At 36.0% G+C, this 18,495-nt stretch overlaps 1 protein-coding gene across 2 annotated transcripts; it reads left to right on the top strand.

Annotated features, from left to right (window-relative positions):
• The first annotated feature begins 425 nt into the window (after window positions 1-425).
• LOC112016079 (homeobox-leucine zipper protein HAT22) lies at window positions 426-2,077 on the top strand. 2 transcript variants are annotated; one of them, XM_024048578.2, is made up of 3 exons: window positions 426-1,115; window positions 1,226-1,308; window positions 1,564-2,077. In XM_024048578.2, the coding sequence occupies exons 1-3, from the start codon at window positions 654-656 to the stop codon at window positions 1,841-1,843; spliced, it is 825 nt and encodes a 274-aa protein (XP_023904346.2). In that variant the 5' UTR covers window positions 426-653; the 3' UTR covers window positions 1,844-2,077. The 2 variants fall into 2 exon arrangements, with proteins under 2 accessions (XP_023904346.2, XP_023904347.2); XM_024048579.2 differs by having other exon boundaries at window positions 438-1,115; window positions 1,229-1,308.
• The last annotated feature ends 16,418 nt before the right edge of the window (window positions 2,078-18,495 follow it).

Below are 18,495 nucleotides of genomic sequence, written 5' to 3'. Positions count from 1 at the left end.
GGGGCGGGCGAATCATACTCTTGATGTGTTTCCCACTGCCATTTGAACTGTAGGATTCTAGCATATGAGAGAGAAAATAAGTTCTCTTAGGACCCTACCATTTGCCATTATTTTTGTTATAATTTATTAAAGTGGTTGACTGTAAGCAACGAGCAATTAATTTTACACTAACCCACTATTAATTCTCTATTATTACTCATTAATTTTACACAAACACTCTATTAATTCCCTATTATTCACAGTCTATCATGTCTTAAATTGTAACAAAAGTCCTGGCAACATGTGATTGGACTGGACTTTCCCAGGAGAGAGAAGAATTTTCTATGTTTTTATTTTGATTGTTATTATATATGGTGGTGGTAACAGTAGTGGGGTTCAAATGGTCAACCTATGCAAGAGAGATAGGGGGACTTTCATTATTTTTCCAGTGCCAGATTCGTTTCTCTACTCATTCCCACCTTTGATTAATAATCATAGCCACCCACCCACCCACCAAACGTCCCCACAAAAGTCTCATTCATTCTCTTCCCCTCCTTATAACCCTTTGCTCCATAACTTCCAACCATATTATCTCCTCAATTCCCATTTCACAATAACACAGATTATTGTCTTCTATTCTATCTCTCTAAGCCCATTCATTCTTTGGCACTCAGATGGATTTTAATGATGTTTGTAATACAGGCCTTGTACTAGGGTTAGGTCTCACGGCTTCAGCACAAGAAAGTAGTTCTCCATCAAAGGCACCAAAGAATAAAGCCTGTTCCAATTTCACTCCCACAGGTTTTGAGCCATCTTTGACGTTGGGTCTTTCTGGTGAGAGTTATCACCAAGTAATCCCCAGAAAGATTATTGATGTGAACAAAGGTTATGAGGAATCCATTGATTTGTATCGTCAAGCTTCGCCGCCTCACAGCGCTGTTTCATCCTTCTCTAGTGGCAGGGTCAAGAGGGAGAGAGACCTTAGCAGTGAAGAGGTTGAGGCTGTAGACAGAGTCTCTTCAAGAATCAGTGATGAAGATGAAGATGGTCCTAATGCAAGAAAGAAGCTTAGGCTCACCAAGGAACAGTCTGCCCTTTTGGAGGAAAGCTTCAAACAACATAGCACTCTCAACCCTGTAATTATTCATCAAACCCTCTCCCCTTTTCTTCTCTATTTTGAGAGCTATTGTTTGATTCGTTCTAGGCATATATATATTAGGATTAATATATGTTGTTCTTGAATTAGCAGAAGCAGAAGCAAGCTTTAGCAAGGCAGTTAAATCTACGGCCTCGACAGGTTGAAGTTTGGTTCCAGAACAGGAGGGCCAGGTACTAGCTATATATCGTTTTCTTTCTCTCTAAATTTCGATAGTTACAATAAGAACATAGAGAGATCTCAGTTAAAAATATTATCAGTTCAGCTACAAAACTTTTGTCAACCTTATGCAAAACCATATCCATATGATTATCTCTAACAAAAAGTACCATAACACCCATATACAAAAAACTTTTCTGTCACGAATAAACCCTATTAAAACCTTTTCTATGTTACAATAAATTAATGGGTTCTTGTTCATTTGGCAGGACCAAGCTCAAGCAAACTGAGGTGGACTGTGAGTTCCTGAAGAAGTGCTGTGAAACACTGACTGATGAAAATAGAAGGCTACAAAAAGAGCTACAAGAACTGAAAGCATTGAAACTAGCCCAACCCTTGTATATGCATATGCCAGCGGCCACTCTTACCATGTGCCCCTCATGTGAAAGAATTGGCGGTGTCGGTGAAAACGCTTCAAAGAGCCCCTTTTCAATGGCTCCTAAGCCTCACTTTTACAATCCCTTCACAAATCCTTCTGCAGCTTGTTAGTGCATGAGCTAGGATTTGGGGGAGAAATTAAACAAAACAAGGTTCCCCATAACCGGTATATTTTTGTTGGTTGAGGACTTGTAGTGAAAGGTTAATGTAATTAAATTGTAGAAAAAAAAAATAGCAGTTACTAGTTACTGATCAATTACCTTTTTCTTTTTTTAATTTTATATATATGCTTGTAAATCGTTAAAACATTATATCTATGAAGGTATAACTATTATTTATTGTTGATTTTTGTTTCAAAGTTCAGATAATTTTTCCCCCTTGAAGAATTTGATCAGTTTGAATATAGTTGGATCATAGGATGGGATATTGGAATATGGTACCACATCTTGCAAGAAAACAATACCGTTGATTATATATGGGATATCCTTATTCTGCTTCCAGAACTTTGAGAATTATTAACTTGAAATCAAAGAGATGATTAACTATCAACAAATACTTGATTTAACAACAAAGAGAATAATTTTACATTGATCTTTAGTAAGACTATTCAAAATAAAAATCAGCCGTACAATTTTTTGTATTACTCTTTTTATTATGTTTTAAGTAAAAAAAAAAATGAAGTTATTTTATCTATTAAATTCCTTTGGATTTTCTTGGAAAAATCTAATAAATCATTATGGTATACAAATAGGCTTCTGTGGCATTATTATTATTAATTAGTCATACTATTATGGAAAAAGGGCGGGGCATGCATGTCACTTGGCTAGGAAACTCTTAGCAAATTTATGCAATTTTTTAAGTGCCTTAGCAACAAAGAAATAAATGGATAATGACCATAATGATCAGTTGGAGGTTATGTTTAAGTAAAATATAATGAAGGGCATAGGTGTGGGAAAGGAGGTTAGCTCACGTGTATTGTCTCTATAATTCAGTTGTTTAGAGAGAGAGAGAGAGAGAGAGAGAGAGTTTTTGGTCTAAGAAAAATGTGTGGTCATAGGCGTGTAGAGAAAGAAAGGAATGGATGATTCAGTTGCATGACTAGAAAAAACTAGAGAGAGAGAGAGAGAGAGAGAGAGAGAGAGGATTAAGTCATGGTCTCGTGAGATGCTCACCCTTTAAGGGGACTGGTGGGTCACACCCCACGTGATGTCCCAATGGCCTCCTTAATTTATTTATTTTTTCAATTTCTTCACACAAAATCTCATTATGGGATTTCTTGATGAAAGTCAGACCATACTATTTTTTTTGTCATGGGCCCCAAAAATCCCACCCCCATAGCTTTTGATTAAAATTCCAAATCTCCATCCTAAAAAGCCAGATATTCCATCACACAATAATGGAAGAAATGAAAACCTTAGGTTTGAGAGCTACTCAAAAAGTCAAAATCAACGGTCCAGATTATACCGGGACCAAGAAAAGTAGCCTTCTCTCTCTCTCTCTCCCCCTTGTATACGTTAGAGGCACGCTATCATGATTAGTGCGGACAAATACATGGATGATGATGAGATGGGAACTCCCTATATTAATAGTCCACACATCATTCATAATGGCGTGGACCAACGATATTATGAGAGGGACTTTCCTGGAAAAGAGGCCCTTTCCTGGAAAACTCTTTACTCATCATCACTTTCATCATCATTTTTCCATCACCATCATCTTGATATGAACTCTTCAACCCCCCTTTGAATTCCCAATTGGATTAATTATTTTATTTTTGAACCTTATAAAGTGCGAAAGCTATGTAATTTTCCTATTTCTTTTTCCCTTACCTCTTTTTAGCTAATCAAAAAAAATAATTGTTTCTTCGCTTTCTTGGGTGATGTTTATACAACATGTGTACATAGAATAAGTAGCAAAGTTGCTTTGAAATAAAATTGATGATCATATATTCGCTTTACGTGTGTGCACACGTAATGATTTTTAATAAACAAAAGGAAAAAAAGAGACACATGTCTTCTGTTGGATATTTTGTCGGCCTGTCGAGTTTCATGCAATTTGGATATGAATAATTCCAATTGATTTTGCACAAGTGACGGTTAGTTTAATATATTGTTATGTCACTCATGGTCGAAATGAAAGGAACTGAATTGGTTTTGGTACCACATAATACCATATTAATCAAAACTGTGTATGACTTTACGCGTATGATAGTCGCCTCTGCAGTGGCACTAATAATTATCCGATACAAATATTTTATCTAACTTTTTGTGTCTTATTTTGTTTCACTTTCTTTTCTATTAATCATTAATTGTAATGTATTTAGCAAATAATTTTTTCAACACATTTTTATATTGTTCATAAAAGCGGTATTAAAATTTTTCTAAAATAGTTTTTTACCAAATGTCTTAAAGATACCCATTAATATGATCCTCTAATAAAATAACCATTGTTTTTAAAAAAAAAAAAAAAAAGAGAGAGAAATGATTTATATATTCCTAATTATAGAAGGCTTGTAGCCAGCTTGTTTGTAGGACCAATTAGAACATGCGGCATATATGCCAATAATGGCGTTATTGCGGCCTCTGCTAGGCTTTTACGACGAACTAGAAATAAATAATGGCTGGTGATTTGGACTCATAAGTAGCTTGCTTTAAAGATGATTTGGTTGAAAAATGTCAAACCTATATGTGGGAGTTATTTATAGTTTTATTAGACCCTCATTCGATTAAAGTTAATTCGGCTTCATTTATGGATAAAATCAAGGGCTCTGATGGTTTCACATTCAGCTGTGTATATAGTATATACTCACCAAAAGTCTTGGAACTTAATTAATAAATTTTTGTGTTTTCTCATATTTTATTGTAATTATCAAATTATCATGAGAAAAAAAAAAATACACTTTTTTACATTATGTATATATTCTTTTATATCATTCGTAAAAAAAGTTGATATTTGAACAAGAAGAGTGAATATTATGTGAAACATTTTAGTGGTGAAAAGTACGAATTAATAATTAGCCAAAATTAATTAGAATAAGACTATTCCGAACGGGGAAGCCGACCTGGAGTGCCATCAAATGTCAAATAATTGAGGTTAAAGCGACCCAGTGCCCAACATAGCATGGTTCTTGTTTTTAATGATTTTTTTTCCTCGACACAGCATGGTTCATATGTCATATAATTGTACAACATTGTATAAAGTCAAAATCGACTCAAAAAGGTCAATTTGGCTTTAATTGATGTTTGCGATTGAAAGCAAATATGCAGATGGGAGATGCAAAAGACGTCGCAAGCATGTGATTGGTAGCCTTCTTCTAAGACATGTGGATCCAAAATTTAATGTATAGATGATGTATTTGAAGGGCAATTCACTTTGAATCAACTATTTCTATAGAATCACATATCGTGAGAATTAGTCTTGCCGCCTTCATTTAATTACCAATTCACCATGGAAAATGCCCCGAATTCATGATGGGCCAACATTCCCCTCCGAAGTATATATTTTATAGTTGTGGTCTATAAATAGCTTAGGACTATTTATGAATTTTAACATTCTAGCTTTTGTTGCGCTAAGGACAAGTCAAAGTAACCACTTTGGACAATGAACTTGCAAGACTTGTGGTTTCAAAAAAGTGATAGCCCACTCATTTCTAAATAAAAAAAAGAAAAAAGAAAAGAAAAGAGTGATGGCCTAATAAAATTCTTTATGGTTTCTCTAGTAAGATTTGTGGTTTCAAAAAAGTGATAGCCCACTGTAAGGTAGGAATTTGTTCTCCCCACATCTAATTGTTGTCCTCCGCGGTGCCTGGCGCGGTGCGGTTTTTGCCCCTTGTCCCCGAGTGCAGGCAAGCAAGGAGGGTTTCATAGTCTCAGCCCCAAGCCTGTTGTCCCACATCGGTTAGAGAGAGCGCCCCACTACCCTTTATAACGCTTCAGGAGCTTGGGTAGTGTACCACTACTCACATGTGAGTAGTGGTACACTACCCAAGCTCTTGAAGCGTTATAAAGGGTAGTGGGGCGTAACCGCACCGCGCCAGGCACCGCGGAGGACAACAATTAGATGTGGGGGGAACAAATTCCTACCTTACACCCACTAATTTCTAAATAAAATAAATAAAAAATAAAAAAGAGTGATAGTCTAATAAAATTCTTTATGGTTTCTCTAGTAAGACTTGTGGTTTCAAAAAAGTGATAGCCCACTAATTTCTAAATAAAATAAAAAAATAAAAAAGAGTGATAGTCTAATAAAATTCTTTATCGTATCTCTGGTTTATGATTCGAATCTCACTTCTCCCTCTCCCACTATTACCAGTTTTTTTTAGTAATATAATTTTTAAAAGCACAATTTGTGCTTAAATGGTATATTGTTTTTTCTAGTAAACAACTAGTAGGTGCGAGGTAAACAAAATTTTAAATTTATTCAACTCTAATGCACCTTTGGTCCAAATACCTTGAAGGCATTGCACCACTAATGGTAATGGTGTAAAATGACAATTAATCTTGGAACTAATCTAAGAATATCTTTTGTAGTTGAATGAAGTTCAAGGAGTAATTTTATCACCATCATACATCTTTAAGAATGTATTAGGAACTCATGGATAGAATTTAGCCTTGAAAACTGACTTGTAAGGGAGAGGGTGTCCAAAAGTCTATAAACACATGGGTAAGCTTACACCTGATCTATATGGAACATTAGAATTATAACATACCATCACGCTCCGCAGTCGATGTCCACAACATCACACTCTAGTAACATTGACCCGATGGTTACCCTTTCTCTTTTTTGGCGACTCCACTCACCTATTAATTATTTTAATCTAGCCTCTAGGTCGCTCCTTCGAGATCCAATCACAAAACCGCAACTCATTTGATCTCATACTCAATGAGCTACGACTGATTACTTGACATAATAGTTGGTACTGATACCAAATATTAGGAACCCATTGGTAGAACTCACTCTTGAAAACCAACTTGCAAAGGAAGGGTGCCCAAGAGCTTATTAAAACACATGGTTATGCTTACACTTAATCCATGTGGGATATTAGAATCATTACAAAATGGTTTGAAGAAGAAGCTAAAGAGATGAGTAATTATTAAGTATTCTAAAAATACAATGACGTGATACTTTCCCTATCATATTTATGATGGATCTTGCTAATCGAATTTGTGGTGGGATCTATCATGAATGTGAAAAAAGAAAGTTGTATTTTAGAAGTACTTAATAATTTTCTTAAAAAGAGTTTGCGAGAAATGTTGGTAAAGACAAGATAGAGATTTTAGAATATTCAAATCTTAAATAATACGAAACATGTTAGAAACCAACTGTGATTGATCCTCACAATTCTACTTCATTCCACTTGGCTACCCTTGCTTATTTGGGTCAATAAATGACCTATTTATAGGCAAGGGTTCAAGTAAATTAAGTGGATGATCATATTGATAAAATAAGATGACACATACCACCCAGTGAAGACATTACCAAACATCCTCACATGCAAGACCAAATTAAGGTGCGAATTAAGACATCAGTCCATTAAAAGTCATTCATGAATGGAACCCTTAACTTAATCTCTCCAAACCAACTTCTGTATTCCTTGAATATCGATTCATGTTTTACGGTATCTCGATTCTTGTTGAAGATCATGCAAACATGACATGTTTATGCCAAAGTAAATCCAAAGAGTTAATTTTCTCCAGGTTGCCGTAATTCAATTTGTTTTGACCAAGAGCCTAACTTCTCAAACTTTGGATGAGAGCAAATGATATATTTCATTGTCAAAGTACTTTCTTCCAAGCAAAGTCTAGAACATCATAGTGATGTCGCGGAAGTCTGAAGAAAAGCACACACGATGCTCTCTTGATGGAACAGAAACTAAATTGTTAGTTTCTGGTAGTAAACCTCGAATCCACGAGGGGTTTTCCTAAATCCACAAGGAGATAAAACAGGAATCCACTAGAAGAAAATTTGACAAAACATCTGTGTTTATTGATAATAGTCTATGAAAAACGTTTATGGAATTAGGGGCCTTTTTAAGGGCTCCGTAAAACTTGACAGACAAGAAAATATAATCTAAAATAACTCCTAATTAATACCTAATCATAACAGGAATCAAATTTGACCTAAAAAAGCATTAAATGCACCTAAAAACAAGGAAATAAATCACCTAAACCTAAAATAACGTTTTTTACATAAAAATACCAAAAACAATAAATTACAATAATTAAATAGTAAATTGTGTCCTACATCAGACCCTTCCACTTGAAACAAACTTGTCCTCGAGTTCATCTTTGAAATCTGAAATCTTCCACTCCAAATAAACAAATACTTCGAATTCTTTAATAACTTGATTAGGCTCTAAAACTTGAATTCTTCATAAAATGTAGCATAAAATTTCTTCTTATCTACTTTCAATTTATTTGCAACATCAATCAAAAATGGGTTGATAATGAAATTAAAATTTTCTACTCCAAGAAAATCAACATATTGTGTAGTCGTCTTCAATAAATCAACCGGAACTTGGGTGTTGTGGGTGATGGACTCATCCTCACCTTTGACCCTAAGTGGATCTTCCACGATATTCTCAATAATTACTATCTTTTGATTTCTGTGATCTTCCACAATCAACTCAATCTTCTTTTCAAGTTTGAATTCAACAACTAGTTGCAAGTCTTGACCTTTTTCAACCACTTCAAAAGTTTCTCCAGAAATAGGCTGCTTCTTCTCATCCCTCAAACTCTTTCCTTTACTTGATACATGGACTTGGCTGTGATAATTTTGGTTTTGACCTTTCATGTTGTGAACATATTGATTTTCATATGAATATACAGATTTATAATCAACACTTGTATAATCTAGTATATCATAATAGTCATTAGGAAACCATAAATGAATTAATACTCTTTTCATTCTTTGCCAAGAGTAGATTGGATGCTTACCTTGTCGCTTTCTATCAATTTGAATGTCTTCCCACCATTCTTCTGCTTCATTGTCTAATTTATTAGATGCAAGCCGCACCTTTTCTTCATCACAAATCTTCCAAAAATTAAAATACTCTTCTAAATCAATAAGTCAGTCAATAAAATCCATCCTACACATATCTCCGTCAAAGAATGAAATTTTCTTGTAGTTAGGAGTGCTTCTTTGAATATATTGAACGTTGTTGTTGTAAGATGATTTCCTAGCAAGAAGAGTAGCAATCTTTTGCTGGATTTCGACTATAATTTCCTGACTCTTTTCACAAAATTGGTGATTCTCATCACAAAAATTAAGGAACTCAGCCCTAGTGAGAACTGGGTTGTTGACATCGTCACCGCCGTCATTGTTGTGGTGGTCACTGTCTTGTCAGTTAGCCATTAGACCAGGATAAGTTAAGGCTCTGATACCAACTGATGTCGCAGAAGCTTGAAGTTTAGCACACACGATGCTCTCTTGATGGAACAGAAACTAAACTGTTAGTTTCTTGTAGTAAACCTCGAATCCATGAGAGGTTTCCTTGAACCCACAAGAAGATAAAATTGGAATCCACTAGAAAAAAATTTGACAAAACGTCTGTGTTTATTGATAATAGTCTATGAAAAACGTTTACAGAATTAGGAGCCTTTTTAAGGGCTCCGTAAAACTTGACAGACAAGAAAATATAATCTAAAATAACTCCTAATTGATACCTAACCATAACAGGAATCAAATTTGACCTAAAAAAGCATTAAATGCACCTAAAAACAAAGAAATAAATCACCTAAACCTAAAATAACGTTTTTTACATAAAAATACCAAAAATAATAAATTACAATAATTAAATAATAAATTGTGTCGTACATTACATAGCTTTATATTAGGGCAGCCGCCCTAGTTGCATACATAGATTATTCATTAACATTTGGTCCATACACATCAGTAATCATTGCGGTATAAGTTGTATTGTTGAATATCTCTTGAAATCCATAACTCAAAAGCTTCAGTTGAGTAATCAAGATACTGTACAAAATTAGTTGGCAAATTTTCTGGATCAGATCAAGAATAGCAAAATTCAAATATTGATTCAACTTTAAAGAAACCCTCTACATTCCAAATTCAAAGGTCTTTTTTTGCATCCCCAAAAGAAAAGAATGATAATCTAAAATAAACTAAATAAATATTAAAGATGATTAAAATACAAAACCATCATTGAAATTTGAACACACACGCAGTACTATAAAGACTGTTCAAAAATATTCAATTCTACACCTAAACACAACTGCACAGGTGATACTTGACATCCTTTGAAAGTTTGCTCCCTGTCAACAACTTGATTTGAGTGCACAATGATAGATATATAGAAATTATATGCACAAATGCCTTTTTGATTGATCAATGATAGATATATGAACTACTACATAATACATATATGTATATTGTACCAAAAGCACCGACACTCACAATCAATGGTCATTAACCATATTTGAAAGCCCTCAGTTTTTATATACACCCTCGTACCCTGTCGTGATCAGAACAATATATATATATATATATATATACACAACTCACAAGGTCGTGAATCACGACTAGTGATAAGTCTCATCCAATTCCAAGCTCACTTACAAACTTTTCTCCATCGTAAAAAGGTGCAAATAATTGACTATAAACATATGCAAATTTAGGATCATGAGGGAATGTGATATGATCTCAAACTCTCAATCCCACCAACTCCATGATTTCGATCTAAACTCAACCGCAATTCTACAAATAAAAGATTATAATGCGATTTAGATCATTTAGCAATTCTAGAATAGTGAGATCCTACTATTCGAAATTTTAACAACCACATAAGTAGGTAATGAGTGAAGAAATTATATCTTTGTAATCTTTGTAATGAAACAAGATTGTGAACCAAGAAAATCAGCGAGAAATGATGAGAAAATAAGAATCAGAGGGAGAAAATGTAGAAGCAAGAGAAGGGAGGTAAAGAGAGATTGAAAGGAAATCTATGTTGATGAAAGAGCTAAATTGATTGCTTAATTACAACAGTGTGATTGTCCTCTATCTATATAGTACAAATCTCTACACTAACAGAATAGATTAAGATCCAAATTATGCGGATCTAGCTCCGTAATATTAGGAAGAACACTAGTAATACATAACTGTCATTCCCACTTACTCTAACTGTCATTTGAACCTCTCTCTACTAGACGACATTGTTTGGTTATCTGTGGTGATAACACTTAAGTGAAACGATGCGCATTTCTTTAATGAAACGATGTGTTGAAGAACCAATCTCTCTTCTCTTCATATCTATGAAGCAAGACTTAGGTCCGTGGACTTAGCCTAGATCATCATCTCCTCTAACATCCTCCCTCAAACGATAGGGGGAAGAATTCACCAGGAGTTTGTGTCTGAAGAGAAGGAAGGGAGGAGTAGGTAGTGGTTTAGTAAAAACATCAGCTAGATTGTCTATGCCTGACACAAAACTGACACGAAGATCATTGTGAAGAACCTTCTCACGAATATAGTGATAATCAACCTCCAAATGCTTAGTCCTAGAATGGAACATAGGATTTGCAGAAAGAGCAATGACAGAAACATTATCACACCAAATAACAGGAATATGAGAAAGAAAGATTCTGAGCTCTTTGAACAAAATCCGAAGCCAAGAAAGCTCAACAGCTGTTGTAGCCAAAGCTCTATACTCAGCCTTTGTGGATGATTTGGAGACAGTGGTTTGCTTCTTAGCAGACCAAGAAATTGGACTATGACCAAGAAAGACTAACAACCCTGTGGTGGAACGCCTGTCTGTAGGATCCCCTGCCCAATCTGCATTAGAGAAAGCAATGAGGGTCAAGGGTCCTGGTGAGAAGTGAATGCCATGATGTAAGGTGCCCTTGAGATATCGAAGCACACGTTTAGTAGCTTCCAAATGGGATGAGGTAGGTCTACTCATAAACTGGCAAAGCTGATGAACACTAAAGGCCAGATCAGGCCTTGTGAAAGTGAGATACTGAAGAGCACCCATCATACTTCTTTACTCAGAGGGATCAGATAAGGCAACACCAGAATAAGGCACCAAACAAGTGGAAGGGCAACAAGGAGTCTTTGTGGGCTTAGCATTTTCCATATGAAATCTATGCAAGACATCTGAAGCATATTTGGTTTGTGTGAGAGAAATACCATGCTTAGTGTGAGAGATTTGAATGCCCAAAAAATAGTTCATTGGCCCCAAGTCCTTCAGCTCAAAAACCTGACTTAGAGCAGCATTAAATGAGCAATCTGAGAGGAATTGTTCCCTGTAACTATGATGTCATCAACATACAACAGAAGATAAATGAGAGTTCCTGAGGACTAAAAAATGAATAAAGAACTATCAGCTAGGGAAGTAGTAAAGCCCAAGTGCAAAAGATGAAAAGTGAATCTTTCAAACCAGGCTCTAGGAGCCTATTTGAGTCCATATAAGGATTTGTGAAGTTTGCACACAAATGAGGGATGAACAGGATTCACATAGCCAGGAGGTTGCTGCATATATACATCTTCCTTAAGAACACAGTGCAAGAAAGCATTAGATACATCAAGCTGTCTCAAACTCCAATTGTAGCTCACAGCAATAGCCAAAACAAGTCTCGCAGTTGTAGGCTTAACAACTGGACTAAAAGTTTCATGATAATCTATACTAGCTTGTTGATGAAAGCCTTTAGCCACCAATCGAGCCTCATATCTTGAGATAGAGCCATCACTGTTAAGCTTCAATTTGAACACTCACTTGCACCCAACTAGATTGACATTAGGTGGAGCAGGTACCAAGGACCATGTCTGTTGCCTTTGCAAAGCCTGAAATTCTGCATCCATAGCCTCACACCATTTAAGGTATTGTGCAACAATCTTATAAGATGGGGGTTCAGTAAAGGTATAATCAAGGGTAGCTTTGTAACACAATTTAGATTTGGGTTTAAAGATACTTTTGGACCTAGTTTGCATAGGATGGTGGTTGGAGTGAGCAATAAGAGGAATTGACTGGGAATGCAGTGACTCAGGTAAAGGATCAGATGGAGGAGAAGGAATGGAAGAAAGTGAGGTAGACACATATAGAACTAAAGATGCAGAAGGAAGGTCTGGATGAGATATGGAAGGACTGGAGATGATGTTTAGAGAATCAGATGAAGCATTAGGAGAGTGAGGAGTTGATGTAGGATATGAACCTAGCAGTGAAGGTTGATTTATGGAATGCATAAACAGCTGATTGGAAAACCAAGTGAGATCATAAGGTAAAGTAGTAGAAGGAGGAGACTGTGGGGGAAGGAATGAAGAGAATGAAAATTTAGATTCATTAAAGACAACATGTCTGGAAGAATAAAGATGTTTGGTATAAAGGTCTAGACAAAGATATCCTTTTGTGCCAATAGGATAACTAAGGAAAATGTATTCTGTGGCTCTTAGGGCAAGCTTATGATGAATATCAGGCCTAAGATGAGGATAGCATGCACAACCAAAGACTTTTAATTGTGAAAGGTCAGGAGGGGTAGAATATAATTTGGTCCAGGGAGAGTGAAAGTCTAGAACTGGGGTAGGAAGCAGGTTAATCAAGGTGACAATAGTTTGAACTGCATAAGACCAATAGGAAGATGGGATTGTGGCTTGTGAAAGTGGAGTGATAGTGGTTTCAATGATGTGCCTATGTTTTCTTTCAACAAGGCCATTCTGTTAAGGGGTATATGGACATGAAACATGATGAGTAATACCTTGCTGTAACAAGTAAGATTTGAACTCAGAGGAAGTGTATTCACCCCACCATCTGATCTAAAGATCTTAATTTTAGCTGAAAACTAATTTTCAATCATGGCTTTAAATTGAACAAACTTAGCAAAAACTTCAGATTTAGACTTAAGCAAATAAAGCCATGTAAACCTAGTAAAGTGATCAATGAACAACACATAATATCTAAAGCCATTAATGGAATTAAGGGGAGTAGGGCCCCACAGATCAGAATGTATAAGCTCAAATGGAACTGAGGTAGTAAAATGAGATTTAGGAAAAGGAAAATTGTGCATTTTACCATACAAGCAGTGTGTACAAGAAGTATCAACAGAGGTATACTTATTAAAACTAGTGTTGGCAGTAGGAAACAAATGCTTGAGAACTTGATCAGATGGATGACCAAGCCTCATATGCCAAAGAGTTTTATGAAAAACAGAAACATTAGCAACACTGTTACAAACTTTGGATGATAGAGAGAGTTGTGAAGCCTTTTGAGGATAGATGGGGTAAACTCCATCTTCACTCTTAGCTTGGTAAAGGATTTTCCCTGTGGCCAAAGCCTAAATGGAAATAGTGTTTTCATCAAAATAACACCAACACTTATTGTTATGATAGATTTTATGGACTGATGCAAGATTAGGTGCAATAGTAGGCACTTTAAGAACATTATTGAGATGAAGTGTAGAGTAAGGAAGTGGAATAGACACATTACCTAAGTGAGTGATAGGAAGGTTTTGACCATTCCCAACAGTAAGATGATCTTGGCCATTGTAAGGTTTAGGAAAGCTGAGATGGTTAAGACTTAAGGTAACATGGTCTGTTCCAACACTGTTAGCAAGCTAGGGTTGATCTTGAGTGAGATAGGCAGTGCATGCAATGGCCATAGCTGCAAGCTTGGTAGGAGGATGCTTTCCTTGATAAGCATAGTCCATCCTATGGTAAAAATCGAGGGCCAAAATGTCCAACCTTTCCACAAATCTGACATATTGGTCTTTCTGATCTACCTTCACTGGAATTGGGCTGAAGTTGCTGAAATTGGTTGAAGGGAGTAAATTGAGAGGGAGTGAATTGAGAGGATTGACCACCATTAGATCCTTTACCACGTCTACCACCTCTGTTATTCTAATTGCCTCTACCCCTTCCTCTGTTGGAAGACTGATTGAAGCCATTATGATTAGGCTTTTGATTTGTTGTTGCTGCCATAGCAAACATAGGGTCTTTGATCTTAGATCCTTCATTCAAAGATTCCTCCTCAGCATTAAGCATAGTTAAAAGTTCATCAAAACTTAAGGAAGTACTTCTTGTTCTTATAGTTGACCTAAATGCATTGTATTCCTTGGGGAGTTCCTTGAGGGTAATATGGAGTAGTTCTTCATCATCTACAACCACTCCAACAGCAAGCAATTTATCTCTAACTATTTGATTTTTCTGCAGGTATAGATCTACAAAATTTGCTCCCTTCTTGAGATTATAAAGCTCACCTTTTAGATTCATTACATGAGATCTTGAAATGGATGAAAATCTATTCTCCAAGACCTTCCACGGCTGATGAGCACCCTACAATAAGTGCTAGAATAGATGGAGACAAGGTAGAGCTCATAAAGGTAAGTAAAGCCTTCTCTTTTGATTTCCAGTTTAAGAAATTAGGATTCACTATTGTAGTATATGCACCAGAAAGTTCTTTGAGATATTTCTCGGGAATCAACTGAGGCTCTTCAATCAATTCATACAATTTCTAACACCATTGTAATTTGATGCTTCCAAACTATGTAGTTTGAATTGTCCAACTTGATGGTCATCATGTTGGCCATATTCAAGAGAAGTGGTTGATTAAGCACATTCATTGGAGAAATTGAAGGAGATGAAGATGTTGATGAAAAGGAAGCCATTGTTGTGCTCGTGGTTGCCATTGTTGTACTTTGATCAACAGAAGTGGGCCTTGATACCATGAAGAAATTATATCTTTGTAATATTTGTAATGAAACCAGATTGTGAACCAAGAAAATCCGATGAGAAAATAAGAATTAGAGGGAGAAAATGTAGAAGTAAGAGAAGGGAGAGAAAGAGAGATTGAAAGGAAATCTATATTGATGAAAGAGCTGAATTGATTGCTTAATTACAACAGTGTGATTGTCCTCTATATATATAGTACAAATCTCTACTCTAACAGAATAGATTAAGATCTAAATTATGTGGATCTAGCTCCATAATAATAGGAAGAACACCAGTAATGCGTAACTATCATTCCTACCTACTCTAACTGTCATTTGAACCTCTCTCTGCTTGACGACATCATTTGGTTTTCTGTGGTAACAACGCTTAAGTGAAACGGTGTGCATTGCTTAGTAACATTAAGTGAAATGGTGCGCACTGCTTTAATGAAACAATGTGTTGAAGAACCAATCTCTCTTCTCTTCATATCTGTGAAGCAAGACTCAGGTCCGTGGACTTAGCACCTGGATCATCATCTCCTTCAACAACGAGACCCTAATTAAAATTTTTGTGGGAGAAAAAAAAATTGGATTTTGCAATTGATGGGGGGAAAATTGTTCATAGACGCTAGCAAAACTTACCAAAAAGTTGTGATAAGCCTGCGTTTTCCTTCACACATGATTGGACTAAGTGCCAGATGATGATATAGAACTATTTTGGACAGTCATTTCAAATCACCTAGGATATAATTTCTTAGGAAAGCCTCTGTTGTTACTAGGAGTCAAAAGATGGCTACCGATAACTTGGCCCAGTGAGCCCACTCTTTTACTACATTTAGGCCTATAACTATCTTCGATTTTATCATATGATGGGATTTAGAGAAGTGGATACTAACCATTTGGGGAACCGTAAGACGGTCTAATTATTTTCATGTTTTGATGATGGAAAATTAAATTTCATGGAACTCGCTTTTTTTATTTTTAGCAAACTAATACCCCTAAGCTTAAAGAAGGTATATCATGCTAACGGTATCAAAATATAATAACTGTAAGACATATCAGCAAAAAATAACTAACCCACTAACAATTGAAAGACATACGTTAGTGGGTAGTTATTTTTGCACACATATCTCTTGTTTATTGAGTTTTGATACGAATGACGTGATATCATTTGATACAAAATACTTTTTCCTAAGCTTGTGGACCATGTAGCTTAACTAGTTGACACTAGGATTGCGTAAACCAGTATCAGAGCTGACAAGATCAATCGACACTGACGTAGCTGCACTGCTGGTGGGACCGACCGACTGAGTTGAGGTCGGCTAGTGGAGGGCAAAAGGCAGTCTGACGCTGGTACAATGAAGCCAAAGGAATTGAAACCTCAAAACCGAAATCTCCCGAACCGACCGATATATATATATATATATAACGGTGTGTTTACTGTAGGAAGTAGCAACAATTTTAAAAAAAAAAAAAAAAAAAACAAAATGATGCGTTTCTCTTGGCTTTGAAAAAAAAAATGAAACTAAATGTTTTCATTTTGTGCTAGGTCAAGCGGGCCTACTATATATTCTTTCTTTTCCTCCTCTCACCTAACTCTTCTCTATCACCTCACGGTTCTCAATTCTCGCTCTCAGTGTCTTATCGCTCACTAGACAACAAACACCACATCAGGTAAGTGATTATAATAATAATTCTTTTTATGGATAATGTAGAAATAGTTTGTGGCTTTGTTTTAGGATCTGTTTGGATACCGCTTATTGCTGAAAACTGAAAACACTGTTGCAAAATAAATTTCAAATGTGTGAATAGTGCTGTGAGACTCAAATTTATATTGAAATATATGTTTGGATGACTTTTGTGGGTCCATGAACAGTGCCGTGTGACCCACATTTTTTTAGCAAAATGAACAAACGCTGACGTGGAATCATTTCAGTGCAATCCAAATACTCACTTAGTCTGTAAAGAAATCCAAAGCATAAAGTTTGATTGCTTTGACTTTTTGACTGTGTATTGATAGTGAACTTAGTGTGTTTAGGTACTTTGGTTGCTGAGGATATAACATAGAAAAGGGGATGGTTTTGGGATTTGCTTCTATCTTTGTATCGAAGAAGAAAACAATGCAATAATATATTTCAAAAGGTGCTGTTAAAATGTTTTTTTTTTTGGTTTTTTTTTCACGGTGCTGTTTCTCTCTCACCTCTCGCCCTTAAGTTCTTGAGCTATCTGACAATGTGAATATTTTTCTAAGAATCTAAGTCCACTTCAACTTCAATTGTTACTCTATTGGACATTTTGTTTAGATGAACTATTGGACATTGAACAGGTTAATTACTAAAAAAAAATTAGAGTTTGACTTTGACAGCTTAATAAATAAATACAAGTTCATATTTGCTTGAAGTCTTGAACAGGTTGGTGTATTGATATTTGGCTTGAACAGTTTGTATTTGCTTGAATTCTTGAATAAATTTTTTTTTTTAAATAATTTTAAACCAATCAAACTGATTAAACCCACTGTAGAGAAGGAAAATTCCCGACCTATCACAAGCTGACACGTCACACTACCAAGTCCACAAAATGCAGCCAATTACAAAGCACCACATGCTACTGCTAGGTTTTACTATTGCTATTCAGAAGCCAACAGAAATTCGCCAAGTGTCATACAAGAACCAATCACACATCATCGCACGTGTAAGCAATGACATAATCAGCCTCGCACGTGTAAGCGATGACACAATCAGCCTCGCACGTGCAGGCGATGACGTAAGCGAACCAATCAAGCTCTGCCACGTGTCACCAATCAGACTCCGCCACGTGTCGCTTACCTACTCCAAAACTCCTATAAATAGAAGCCTTCCTAAGCCATTAGGAGGACACCAAGAGCCATTTGAAGCACAAGCAGCATCAGAGAAGATTCAGAAGTCCAGAAGCTCTGCCGGAACCAAGCTCTAAAGCCTCCAAGAACTTCAAGAACTTCAACTTCGAATACGAAGAACATTCGAAGAGAAATCATCCAAATCATCCGCCTAGATCCAAAAAGTTTGCGGGAATCAAGCCTAAAGTGTCCGAAAACACCAACAAAGCACAAATCAGTGAAGCTCTGCGGATTCAAGC

Source organism: Quercus suber, unplaced genomic scaffold (genome assembly GCF_002906115.3).
Source record: "Quercus suber isolate HL8 unplaced genomic scaffold, Cork oak 2.0 scaffold_224, whole genome shotgun sequence".
In the NCBI taxonomy this organism is placed as follows: domain Eukaryota; kingdom Viridiplantae; phylum Streptophyta; class Magnoliopsida; order Fagales; family Fagaceae; genus Quercus; species Quercus suber.
Note: the sequence above shows the minus strand (reverse complement) of the source record. Positions and strands in the feature narration are given on the sequence as shown.